Source organism: Fringilla coelebs, assembly GCF_963513975.1.
Source record: "Fringilla coelebs genome assembly, chromosome: 4".
Classification (NCBI taxonomy): Eukaryota; Metazoa; Chordata; class Aves; order Passeriformes; family Fringillidae; genus Fringilla; species Fringilla coelebs.
The window spans coordinates 70,930,278-70,943,876 of NC_140032.1; the positions used below are offsets into that span (position 1 = coordinate 70,930,278).

At 44.1% G+C, this 13,599-nt stretch overlaps 1 protein-coding gene across 5 annotated transcripts in view; it reads right to left on the reverse strand.

Annotated features, from left to right (window-relative positions):
• Positions 1-13,599, reverse strand: part of LOC311152630 (uncharacterized protein) — a gene marked incomplete at its 5' end in the record, with an annotated part of 279,380 nt that overhangs the window by 65,629 nt on the left and 200,152 nt on the right. For all 5 annotated transcript variants that reach the window (XM_084203877.1, XM_084203875.1, XM_084203876.1 and 2 more), the window contains 7 exons: positions 4,251-4,349; positions 6,566-6,664; positions 9,266-9,364; positions 9,472-9,570; positions 10,597-10,794; positions 12,073-12,171; positions 12,682-12,780. In XM_084203877.1, the coding sequence (XP_084060003.1) occupies positions 4,251-4,349; positions 6,566-6,664; positions 9,266-9,364; positions 9,472-9,570; positions 10,597-10,794; positions 12,073-12,171; positions 12,682-12,780 (792 nt within the window). The remainder of the gene's footprint in view (positions 1-4,250; positions 4,350-6,565; positions 6,665-9,265; positions 9,365-9,471; positions 9,571-10,596; positions 10,795-12,072; positions 12,172-12,681; positions 12,781-13,599) is intronic.

Genomic DNA, 13,599 nt, shown 5'->3' on the forward strand with positions numbered 1-13,599 from the left:
AAGTTCGTTGGGTTTTAAAAATATAATTTAATCTTTATAAATGACTTCTGGGAGGAAATAGAAGTTCCCCAGGGGTGCTGAATTAAGAATGGGCACATCTTTTCAGCATCCAGATTCACACTGGAGAAGGAGATGAAGAACATAACAAGAGAAACTGTAGGAAGTACAAGATGTGAAAAAGATGTCTGGAGGGAACTCTTCAGGGAGCTAGGATACAGGGGACAAAACGCCAAGGGCTTCAACAGGAGCAGTGCTCAGAAATGCCTCGGTCACAGCCAAAAGGTGCTGATTTCCCTGGCTCCTCCCAGCCAGCTGCCGAGGGCAGCCGGCACAGGGCCCTTGAGGAGGTGTGGGAGCACAGGTGCCCCTGTGGCACGGAGAGCAGTGCCAGGAGGCCACGTGTCTCCCTGAGAAACCCCTGTGAGGCAGAGCTCTCTCCCCCTGCAGACACCACCCAAAGGGCATACATTAACATCACCTGCGAAGGAGCCAAACATTTTGTGGGAGCAATCATGCCATCAGCCACACCCAGGGTCCCTCGTGCAATATTCTTTTGGGAAAATGCCCACTGATACCAAGCAGCGAAGTCAATAGCAGCTTTTGTTGCACAAAACTTGCTAGTTATTTCCTGATCCTGGTAGGTACTTCTCTGTTTCTAACAAACTGAAAAAGCTTTCTCGCTTCTTGTAAAATGCTGCACTTTAATAAATAACTAAGTTAGCAACTGTGTAATTACTTTGGAAATCAGTTTTAAAAGTCTGCTTTACGTTTCTGAAATCTATTTAACTCTGACAGCAGTTCCAGTTTACCCTCCTGAGGTACAGGGAAAGAACAATGTCCTTTGCCTCAACTGGCAATCCTAATTAGGCTCCTAAATTCTCTCTTCCCCATGAGTAAAAACAACTCATTATTTCTGTTGCAGCAGAACACATGCTCAGGTTTGCAAATTAGTTTATATTCACTGAATGGCTCCACCACCAGGACTGACTTTTCCCCCATATTCCCATGGCTTTCCTGGGATAGAAATGTCAGGCAGCAGTGGGGTGACAAGGCCAGCAATGACAGATGGGGAGGTGCTGTCATTCCGGGGGCACTGACTTTGTCTACTCAACACCAGAGTGAACAAGTGAGTTGAACAATCAGCTAAGTAAAAGCACAAGCTGCAGGTAGAGAGGATCCCTGTCCACTTTTTGATCTCCCAGGTAACCAAGGTTTATGGACCACTACATCCATCTATTTGTTACTTAGGATTTTACAGGCCTCCATATAAAAATCTGGTCTCTAAGGCTTGCAGATATTATTATCTATTTACAGGGGAGCAAGGATACTTTATTGACTTCCTGGCTTTCCCATCAGTAAGAAAAACATTATTTCATAATTTAACAATTGAAATACAATTTGGAAAAGAGATTTAAAAGAGTGTGTGTGCACATGCACATTACAGAACAAAGTAATCTTCATTGTCAATTTTGGAACGCTGAACTCAGCAAGAATCATTAATTCTAATCCCAACAACTTCTGTTGGGAATTAATGTTTTTAAAGGAACTTCTAGTGTGATATTAGAATTGTTTTTAATTGATTGGCACATCAAATACTCTCAAAATTTAAAATACATACCTAGCCCCATGTATGGCCCACATGGAAAATTGCTCAGTGTGTATTTTTCAACCTCCCTATGTTTAGTGAGAATTCCAGGATGGAGTTTACTTAAGGCTTCTGTATTTGAGCCTGTCATTGTAAGGCCAGATTTTCACTGGGTGGCATAGAATAATTCCAATATATAACTCAGGTATGTAAACCCATATATGCTTTCAGCAATGACTTACTCACAGCAGCATACTGCAAACAACCTGATAGTTCCTCATCCATTCGTCCTTCCACAGGAAGGCTGTGCTTATTTGTATAAATGGCCCCAAACTTGATTGCACAGCAAAGCTCTGAAAATCCAGTTTATTCTCATTTCCTATTGCCCTCTAATCTTTCAATGAAAAACGTGCACTTTATTCTCCCTATTGCTACATATTCATGTGGCTCCACTAATAACAGCCCTCATGCAAGTAAGAGGAAGATTTGTTCCAAGTTGGAGCAAAGAAAGGCTTTGGCACTGGAGATCTTTTCCTCATCTCCAGTGGCAGTGACTTGCATATCAATCACGCGTGGGGCTGTGTAAGGCCCTCCCTCAGGGCTCAGCCCAGCCTCACAGAGTGAGGTAGCTATGGTGACAGCACCTTCTCTCCGGCTCAGCGCTGCCCTGGGGTCTGGCAACACCAGCCTCCCCGTCTGGGGAACCGGACTGCAGGGAGCACCTGCTATTAGCCCTCCTTTGCAGGACTTGTTCTGCATCATGTTTAATCAACATCCCCCCCCAAACACCACCATTCCATACATCCCCCTAAGGTACAAGGGTTAGATGTATTCACAGCTGGAGAATGTGAGTTATTGAGGGCTCCCACCTGACTTTCCAAGTATGCAGACACAGATCCAGATTTCAGATTTCTCTTCTGTGTGAGCACTAAGGGTCAACCCTGCAAGTAAGTTTCAGTACTTGATTCAGTCCTAAGCCCCGGGCATTAGGGATCTGGTAGAAAATACCATTAATCCTCAATGTTTAAAGAAATCTTTAGCCAAAGTTAATAGCTCACATTGTCTTTTTGTAGTGCAATTCCTATTATTTCAGAGATTTAACACCTACATGAGACAAGGTCCAAGGCTGCACAGTGAAACACAGTGGAAATGAGAAAGGAAGTTACTGCTGTTATCAAACAATAAATTAAAAACCTGTGCTAGGACACAGCATAGAACATGTGAAAAGGTGTCCTCTGAAGCTTAAAAATATAAGAACTACAGTTTCTCAAAAAACTTGCCCTAGGTTCTATTTTCCTAAACTTCTGATTAGATACATATATGCTTATGCACGTACATGTGTGAGTGCTGTATGATTAAACAAGAACATGAAGTAATAACAACAGAGACACACAGTCTTTATTAAGAGACTTCTGGAATTAAGCCAGAATTCCTCCTCCAAACCTGACTCAGCCTGATCTTTGCAGGTCGTTAATAAATTATGACTCATTCTATTTGTAACCTTATGCCACTTTATCTTTACTGCATCTTCCTTGGTTCATATCGAGTGGGATGTGCTGTCAGCATGCAACAAAATCAAAATTATATTTCCATTTCTTTACAAGTGATTTTGGACTTCTCCCATTCTAACCCTCTCCACAACTGAGCAGTGGCATCTTCTTAATAATCTACAGATTTTTACAGCTCCTAAATGTCATCTCGAGCTGATGGGGTTTCTAGACTGCTAACTTTGCATTAAGAAAAAAAACAAAACCAAACCAAATAAAATGAAAAATTGTCACCTTACAGCAGTGTTTCAAGATAAATGCAGTAAACAAGACTTACATGAAATCTAATTTCTTAAATTATGCACTATTTCTAATGTTCTTCCTTCCTACCTGCTATGACATTTGTAGATGGGAGGTAAAAGTGCAAGAAGGGAAAACCTTCTCCTCTCAGGGTGTCCAAATAGCTCAGCTTTTCCTGGCTTAAAGCTGCAGTACCACCTTGCAGATGTTCAGCACACACCGTTCACAAGCCCTGATGTCAAAATACAGACTCCAAGAGTGTGAAGCACTGAGAGAACTGAGCCTATAAGCAAAGATTCCTATGCATTTTGGAAAACAGGACCTGTTTGAAGTTGAAGTGACCTGAGTAAGAAGATGATGGATGGGATTCACAGCCATCCAGTGAGCATCAGTAGGCCTGGCTCCAGGCCGTGGCTGGTGCGGTCCAAAAGTAGAGATGCTGCAAGGACTGAGCCTCAGGAGGTGTCAGAAGTGTGGAGATGTAAGGCCAGATGGGAAAGGAGAGGTGAAAACACAACCAGAGAAATGGCAGGATCTAAACAACGCACAAACTTCAGGAAAGTTTGGGTTTGCAGCTCAGACCCAGGTCTAGAAACAAGTTTCACTCTGAATTGCTGTTTTCCATGGGTGTGCCCACAGATTTTGTTCCCTAGCTCAGGGGAGCTGTTGCCTTGCGCACACTTCCACATGCTCATAAGATACACTCAAAGCACTGCAGCAAAAATGCAACAGAAAGGGAAGGGAAGGGGGGAAGGGGGGAGGTAAAACTCCCCAAACAAAACAGAAAAGGAAAGAGATGCATGGAGAGCCTGAGGGAAGAGCAGAAAGACAACAGTCTGTGTAAAGAAGAGCCCCATCTGAATGCATGTGCAACTCACAGTTGTGGTGGTGGTGATCTCCTCTGTGACAACCTTCAGCGTATCGACCACAGAGATGTATCCCAGGCGCCTGGCGATGGCTAAGGCTGTGTTACCATTCTGAAGGGAACAGAGAGGGGGAGAGTGCTGAGAGAGGGAGGATTGTGATGTGAACCAATGAGATCACTCTCCACGCTGCATGAGCCAGCATTTCCATCCAAAACAAGGCACAGCCTAGGAAAATCACGGCTTTTTACCGTTACATCTGACTCTGTCTTTGTAACTTCTTTAAGACTATAGCCCCAATTGCCATGGTAACACAACACACTTACATCTGCCAGCCATTCCAAATACTACAGCGCTGTATGCTTTAACCCTTCAGGGCTCACATTTCGCTATGCAGCCTGGCTTGCATGCATAAGTTTGGGGAGTTATTTTGCAGAAATACTCTCCTGGAAAGTAAAAAGTATTTTAACTTTCTACAGTTTCACTCCCAGTTCAAACTGTTACACCTCGACCAGGTACAATTGCTTATCTGGAGAATACAAAATTACAGCTGTGATGTCCACATATACTCCTATTCCTTCACCCCACAAAAATGTACTTCCATTAACAGTTCACAAAAGTTAATGATTTAACAAATACAAGCCACAAAAGGCTTGGGGGTGAGGAATATAGTTCCATTTCAATACATTTATTTGCAGTTTGACTATTCATAACATATAGAAACGTGTCATTCATCAAAAGGACACTAAAATAATTCAGCAAGAGTTTAGGCCTATTTATCCCCATTTCATCTCCTGGAACACTGGCAGTCCCCAGTTTCCATGTCCCAGAGCTTGGGGAGGGGAGGAAGGGACTGCTCCATGGTTCTTTGCAAAGGATTCCACACGGAATTGTTCCATGCTCTTTTGCACTGAACTAAGGGACAACTTGCTGGTCTCCTGAGGAATCATGGACTGTCACTGTGCCACTCTTTGCACAGAAATTATTTCTCTTGTGACCCCGCTGCACCATGTGCAGGGTTCATCAGCCTGAGGGCTCTCTCTTCTTCAGCAACAACTTCAGTTATCTATAATTTAAATTCTTCTGTATTAGTTAGCTCAGCCACCCTGAAGCAACACAGAGGTTGTGGATTAGCACACAAATTGAACAGATTAGCATCTTCACAGCACAAATAATTTGACTGTTCCTTCACTGGCACATTAGTTGCTCATCCACCACTCCCATATCTCCCTGCCAGAAGTCTCAGGTTGAGATTTTCTCTTATCTCAAGCTAGAGGTTGCTCTGTGTGGACAAGGACAGAGAGAGTATTTGAGGAAGCAGCCAACAGTGCAGCAAAGACATCCCTAATGCTGCTTGGACTTGGGTTAGACCTGGGCTTGACAGCCCCAGCATGAGGACTGAAATCCAGTAAAGAGACCCTCGGTTTAAGACCCCAGACAGTGGGGGTGCTTAACTGAGCAGGCCCAGAAGCTGACTGCAGCGGTCTCTCACTTGATGATCCAGTGCACAAACTGGGATTTTGGATAACTTTCACACCAGATTATTTCCCGTGATTGCTCCAGGACCAAACATGGTGCCAGGGCTGATTTAAGCACACACACTAATGGTGTATGGAAAACTGATCCACTCTGGGGAATGACAGGAGTTTTGGACACTCTGGCAGTGTTCCATCGATTACCCAATTAGAGGTGACTAGTAACAACATCAACGTGAAATAGGACAGTCGCATTCCTGGCTGGCTGACTGCAGAGAATGAGCTGTGCCAGGAGCTATTGGCGTTCTTTGAGGAGGTATTAACTTCACTGACTTCACTGAGGTGAACTCTCTAAAAACCTGAAACCAGTTCAGGGGATAGAGGGACAGAAATCTGGGTCTAAAATAAAAACAAAACAAAACAACCCACCAAAACAAACAAACACCAAAATAAAAACAAAACAAACAAACAAACAAAAAACCCACAAAGAACCCCACTACCAGGTTCTGAACTGCCCTTGATTTTAAAGGAAAACTCCTTCAGAAGATATTAATTTCCAGAGAGAAGTGTTGAGGTGGAGGGAAAGTGAAGGACCCTGGCACAGAAGCTATGGGCAGCCTGATCCTGCAGCTCAGGAATCTGCTTCTCCGCCTCACGTTCAGCTTAGTGCACAGTTAGGTCAGATGTGAACTACCTTAAGAGGATAAGGAAGAGCAGAGGAAATGACATTTCCACATATGACAACCAGCTGTATGAGGAATACTTGCACCAAAATAACCGCTGGCTCTCGAGCCCCAAGGAAGGCAAGAAAAGACCTGTCCAGGGAAACAAGTTTGCAGTGGCAGTCAGCCTTACCGTGGTGATGGCGTTGGGCTTGGCCCTGTGCTGCAGCAGAACGTTGATGATGTGAGTGTGGCCTTGCTGAGCAGCCTGGTGCAGAGGGGTGTACCCATTCTGTTATCCACAGTGGTGACAGCAAAAGCAAACAAAGAACAAGAGCCAATCATTAGATCAGACATTGCACTTGGCTTCCTTATGCTCCTTTTGAGATATTTCAAACATAAATTATGACACCAATTGACCCAAAACAAATAAACCTTCAATAATAATAATTCTCCTTCCTCAGATTAACAGAAATATAAAGGAAGGTAATATTCTTATTCAAAAGTAATTTCTCTCACAATAAAAGAAATCTATGAAAAGACATTTCTCCCCCATTTTCTAAATCAGAGGAAGGAGCAATGACAAACAACGAAGTTAAAGGGGCATGTTGAGGGCATAGAATCATAGCTGAGGCAGAGAACATTGCTCTTCCTCTCAAATCCTAGTTTTCAACAGAGGACCTGAGATTTGCCTTTAAACTTTCTGAGTCTATTAAAAAACACATCATTTTTAACAGCAGTGATTAAGCCTGTTTGTTTTCTAAAAGGCTAACAACATATACCTATTACAAATGTCAATCGAGTTTAGCTTCACTTTGCCTCCAAAAGGCTGGACCAAGATGTAATTACACTTAGGATTTGTACACGGTGTCTGCCTTAATAAACAGGCTTAGCTCAAGATACTCATCCGCTCCAGCGGTTTGTTCTCGTGTCACACAATACAGAAACATAACCAAAGTGTGCTTAAGCTGGCTGATCTGAGATGGCATTGTGTGAGTCCACTCAGGCAACTGATTTACAAAATTATTTGCAATTGGCTTTGAAAGAAGGCAGAGAAGAAACTGGAAGAAAACCTTGGGCTGATCGCACTGTACGCTTAGGTAAAGCCTGGGGCAGGCTCTGAAAACGCGCTCTGAGAGTTATCTCTGCTGCAAACAAACAGATGCCAGCAATGCTTTGCACTGCTAATTAGAAGGTGATCATCCAGAACTGTTACACTTCTTATACTGCCAACATATACAGTTCTTATATGTGTGGACTGCTAAGGACTACTGCTTACTGTAGGTTCTAGGGGAAAGCAGATTCATCACCTTTGTTTAAATAGCGTAGTCCTTCGAAGATAGAAGCCATGTGTTCCTTGTGCAAAGCATTGTGCAGGCTTTCTCCAGAAAGCCCAAGCTGCAACAGGCGTTATTCTCTCTTTAACATGCCTATCCTGAATCCAGGATTTATTCTTTAAACTGAGTCCACAACACCAGTGGACAGATGGCCAGTATTTTTAGTGGTCTCTAGGTGTGAGATGTGGAGAACTGCTTCCTGATACAAACTTGCTAACTAAATGAAACTATTCTAAATAAGCAAAATACCTGGGTGAATGGAATCATAATCGGTCCCAGTGTTCCTTTAAACAAAAAGAGAGACCTAATCCTAAATACACAATTTTGTCTGTCCCTTGAGTTAGCCTTCAAATACCTCAGCTGAATGTCTTGGCAGCTATAGTTTGGTTCCCACTAATGTCTGCTTTATTAATTCTCGTCAGCTGTTTTTCTAGCAGTGTTGCCTGTCCTTTTGGAATCCCTGAGTTTAGCCCATTGATTTTGGGTGATCCCATGAGGGATGGGCCAGAATCTTTTATTGATTTACTTGGATTTTTCTTACCACATTGAGTTGTGACCACAGCTACAAAATAATGCTACTTTGAGAAATGAATCATGCCATAGGTCCCAGCTGGGGACAGGGGAGCTGACCAGAGGAACAAGCAAACTACAAGCCAGTGATTTTGATGGGATTTTAAAGACACTCTCAGTGGGCTGCTTCCTGTTGGTCCCAAGACATCCAGCTTGAATCCAGCAGCTAGGAATGGCCTGAAGTCAGCTTTAACCAAGCTGGAGCCCTATGGTTCCTGAGTTAGCCTTTTCTTTCTGATAATGGTGATGTGACGATTTCTGGGATGCAGCACACCATTGCTGCCATCAGAACCTCTCTTAGTATTCTCAGCAGATACACAGCTTTTACTACAAAATGCATCCCATTCAGCTGGTGTGCCCACTAGTTTATCCCTGGAGAAACTGCTGAAGTCAGTAGGCCTTGTTCTGACTTTGGCTTTAGGCAGTCAGGCCCCTTTCAGTGTGTCTGGACAGATTTCAGCATAGCCAGATTCCCCTCAGAAAACCCCAAACTCTCCTTGAGTAAACCACATTCCCTTACCACAGCTGCTTCCTCTCCCAGAGTCATCCCACCCACACACTGAACAGCAGTAACTCTTCCCACTCTTCTCCCAGCTATTGGAGAGAACTGGCATCACCCTGAGAGTGTCTGAATTGTTACTTGCTAGTTTGGCAGCAGTGGTATTACAGTGGTGTAAACCATATGGAAATGAGATCAGAAACAAACTTTCATTTGTTAGTTTGCAAGTAATCAGAAAAAGAAAAACAAATGAAATTGATTGTCTGTGTTGTTTTTTCATACACACAGAGTGATCTGGCTTTTCTTTCCTGAACACCACACCATGAGATGGAGCAGACAGAGGGCATTCCATTACAGCTAGCCCATGTTGACACCTCCCATGCCATGGTTAGAGCTCCCAAGGGAAAAAGCACGTATGTCACGTAGGAGTGCTGCGTTACCATGTTCAGAATAAAGAGCAAAAGCAAAGCAATGGAAAATTCTTTACCTTTGTTTTAGCATTGACATTTGCTCCGTGCTTGAGGAGAAAATTCACCATTTTGATGTTTCCATAGTGACAGGCCACAATTAAAGGTGTATAACCAAGCTACAGGAGGAGAACAAAGAAGTAAAACTGCAAGCTCAGTGGAACATTCCTCGGACAAGGGTAGCACCCTTTGGCACGCTGGAGACAGCAGCCACTCCGTGATTTACCTTTGTCTGAGCATCCTGGTTTGCACCGTGTTTGGTGAGTATCTCAGCTACATTCACTTTATCCTCTTGAGCTGCAAGGTGTAAGGATGTCAGTCCAGCCTGGAGATGGAATATAACAGGTAAGTAAACCAACAGATAGAAGTAAGACTAAAACCCTACTTTACATATGGAAAAAATGTAGACTTCCCCACCTCCTCACCTTTAAAACATGATCAGACCCTAACTATAGCTTCTGCACATGGGTGGTGGTTTTAAACAAAGTAGAGTCAATGTTGCTCCTGTTCCAGCTGACAAACAGCTCCAAACCAATTACAACTCCATAACCATAGAGGAAAACTTTAAGGCATTTGCTACAATAACATAATTTGGGATTTGCTACAATAACATAATTTGGGAAGCTGGGAAGCCCATTAATAAAATGTGCTTCTCACTCCTCAGACAGAAGGAGGAACCTTGACAGCTGCAGGCATGAGCCAGATGAAGACATTAACTCCAGAAATAGATCCCATTCAAATGCCAAGGAAAAGGACGCAGCCTTTAACTGACAGCTCACTGTGATCATGTGCAGTGCTTTCCCATGAACAGGGCACTGAACAAATTTTGTATAAGAAATGAAAATCTCCTTGTTTCTATTAGCAGAATATAGTTACTCCATGCAAGAAGATACCAGAGCCTTCTATTCTAACGTGCATGAGCCAAAGCTGCATGTTTTCACCTGCATAAATAAGATTTGCCTATATCCCTGGATATATGCAAATATATGCAAACCCAGTGGCCCATGAAGTTTTACAGTAATGGTTTAGGGGTTTTTTTGATGACCTTGTTTTCTGGACAAAAGCTGTTAGGCACAATAATTGAAAAAAAAATTGGAAAGGTCTTCCATAGAATTTTTCTTAGTCTGCTCCAGTAATGTGATTGTTTTCTTATTTGTAAGAGAAAGTAAATTTCTTCACTTAGCACTGATGGATAAAGACATGCAGAAGAGAGCCTGGTGAGAGCCCTGAATTATTTCAGACTAGAGCCCTCGGGTTTCTGGCACAGGTTGTTAAACCCACCCACAGACAAGAACGTTGCATCTTATTGGATACTCCCACCCATAATACTTGGTTTTCAATTGTGAGTTACCTTTGTTGCCCCGTGGATGTTGGATCCTTTCTCCAAAAGTAAAGTCACCATGTCAGTGTGACCTTCCTGGGAGGCCAAATGAAGAGGAGTGACTCCCTGCTTGGTCAAAATGTTGGTCTCAGCCCCGTAGTTCAACAGAGTGGTAGCTATCTGCATCTGATTTTTCTTGGCAGCGATATGCAGAGGGGTGTATCCATTCTGACACCAGGCAGGGAAAAAAGGGAAAATAAAGTTACCACAACAGCCATGTAAGCCTAAGAAGTCAGGCACTGTACAACAGTATTATTTGATGCTATGCCTGCTATTAGAGATGAGAGTTCATTCAATTTTCAAGGCCAGACATGTACCACATGGCCCTGCTGTTGTGTGGCTTTGTCTGTCTGTTATTTTCGCTGCCTAAACCAGAACAAAGCCAGCCCTCACCAGGATGGGCAGGACTGTTTCACCAATACCTTCAAATTAGTCCGAGTTCGACGCCTACATTTTGTACAATCCATGTTGCAAATAATCCCTTTTGAGTGGTGAGTGACATTGCCCATGATGACTGATGGGTGGACACCCTTCATCACTTTGTGCTTTTTCAGAGCATGTGAGTAGAGACGTGTTTGCATATGGAATTTTGATACACCTGTCAGTCACAGGCTGGAAACAGCAATGGGGTGGAATGTTTTTGTGATCGGATTATTCATTTAAGCACAGAAGAATAGCATTTTCTGGCAATAAGACAACTTCCTAATTGCTTTATAACACATTGTGAAGGAAAAATCCCAGGTACCAGCACACAGGTCCTGTGGTGGGTGCTTGGTTGGTTTGTCCTGTGGTTGTTTGATTGTGTTTTTTTAAGTGGGAGTTTCCCAAACTATCCTGCTTTCCATGCACTGCCATAGAAACCACATTCCCAATACAATCCCTGAGCATTTCCTGAAAGCCTGTAGATCAGCAGCCTTGCACGGGGCAGGACACTATCTGGTGTTGCACCCATCTGGTCACCATTTTCTCCCCTTTTAGCAGCTTTTGCTTTACACAACAATAGCACAACACCACTCCTAACCCTGGAAGGATCTGTGTGCATGGTGGAATGCACATATCTAAAGTTATTGCTAATATGACACAATAGTGAGAAGACTTCCAACTGCAGCCAACGCTTTGACAGAGCTGGGTTCCCTCAGGGCTCCCCTCACCTGCACCGTGATACCACAACACCACCTCCAACCCCGGAATAAAATTTCTAATGTCATTGCTAACATTGCACAATAGTGAAGTGACTTCCAGCTGTGACTAAAACTCTGGTGGCACTGAGTACCCGATACCACGACACCACTGCTAAACCCGAAATTAAATCCCCTTGTGCTCATTTCCCGTCTGCCTGGCCAGAAAAGGCACTTCTTACGCCGTTGCTGCCGCTGGGCAGTAGAGGAGCCGTGCCGGGCCGGCTCCCCGCGGCTCCCCTGACGGCGGGCGGGCGGGCGGGCTCACCTTGGCGGTGGCGTGGGGCGAGGCGCCCTTCTCCAGCAGCAGCAGCGCCACCTTCTGGTTGTCGTAGTGCGCCGCCACGTGCAGCGGGGTGAGGCCGTTCTGAAAGGGCGGCGACGGCGTTAGCGCGTTACGGGACACCGGGGGAAGGGGGCGGAGGGGACTCGGGTGAGGTGGGGATGGAAGACTCCGGGGGCTGCAAGGATAGGCAGTGGGGATGGACAGCAAGGCCATGGCAAGCAGGTGTCTGTTAGTGGGGAGAAGCAGCGTACCAGGCGAACCACGGTGGCAGCCGATGGCTTTCATCATGCCACACCAGGGGATGGTGTGCCTTTGCCCCTATGTTTATCCATTGGCAATTTGGGCAGCCTGATGGAACCGGTGCTTCCTGAGCCAAAGCCACTCATCTACCCTCAGAGCAGCCATGCACCCTCCTGCCATGGACCCACACTCAACACGCTGGGTAGCAGCAGTCAACCACCACCCAGAGGAGACATGACCCCAACAAAGCCACAGCCACCATGCAAAAGAAGCTGCAGCCTTCTTAGGGTGCGTATTTCACACAGTTCTTCCTTAAGGAAAGGCTTCTGACTTTTTCTTCCCCAGCAGTACCTTGCCAGCAGAATCAGGGCAGGCACGGCGCTGCAGCAGGAGCTTTGCCACTTCTAGGCTCCCATATTTGGCTGCCACATGCAATGGTGTGAATCCCTTCTGAAAAATTCCAGGAGATAAAACACAGATGTTTGTGTTAAAGGTCACGCTGACATCTCTTGTTTAAGAATTATATGAGAATTATATGTTAAGCACTTACTCTTAAACCTCAGAATTGATAACTGAACCTAGAAAGAGCAGCCTCTCTTGAAAGCACTTTGAGAAGCATGAAATACAAGAAAATACTTTCCCGTTTATTATTCTTCCCTACTTATGTGCTCTCAGGCTGGCAGACATGTTATCTGATACAGACTGTACTAGCAACACACACTGCGTGGGGGCAATGAAGGCACTTCTTCAAATTTACACCCCAAACTAGCTGCACCTTCTTTTGTTCCATGATGACAGCTTTACAAGTGTTTCCTGCATCAATCATTGCCAGTAACAATGAACCTCCAATTAAATTCAACAGATAAATCCTCCAAATTCTAACTCTCTTCCTCCAGAAGGGTTTGAAAAATTATTTGTACTTGCATTTGTGTATTCATACAGTCACAAAGTCCTACTGAAGCTAAAAAGAGCCGTTCTCATCCCCTGTTCTAAATGAAAGATTGGTAAGGAAAGCTCATGGATGTATGACAGTAGGTGGCAGCCTGCACCTCTGCCTGACACTAGTTTTGGGAAGCTGCAATGACCTATTTGCCTGGCACATAAGTCATGTTTAATGTTTATTATCATTATCATTTAGCTCCATTAATCCCACCTCAGAAAGAGTTTATATTGGGTAATCTCTAACATTTTCAGTTCACAAATCACAAGTCTGTAAAGATATTATCTAGTGGGCTCCATCTTCTCCTATTCATAATTATAGAATGTTCC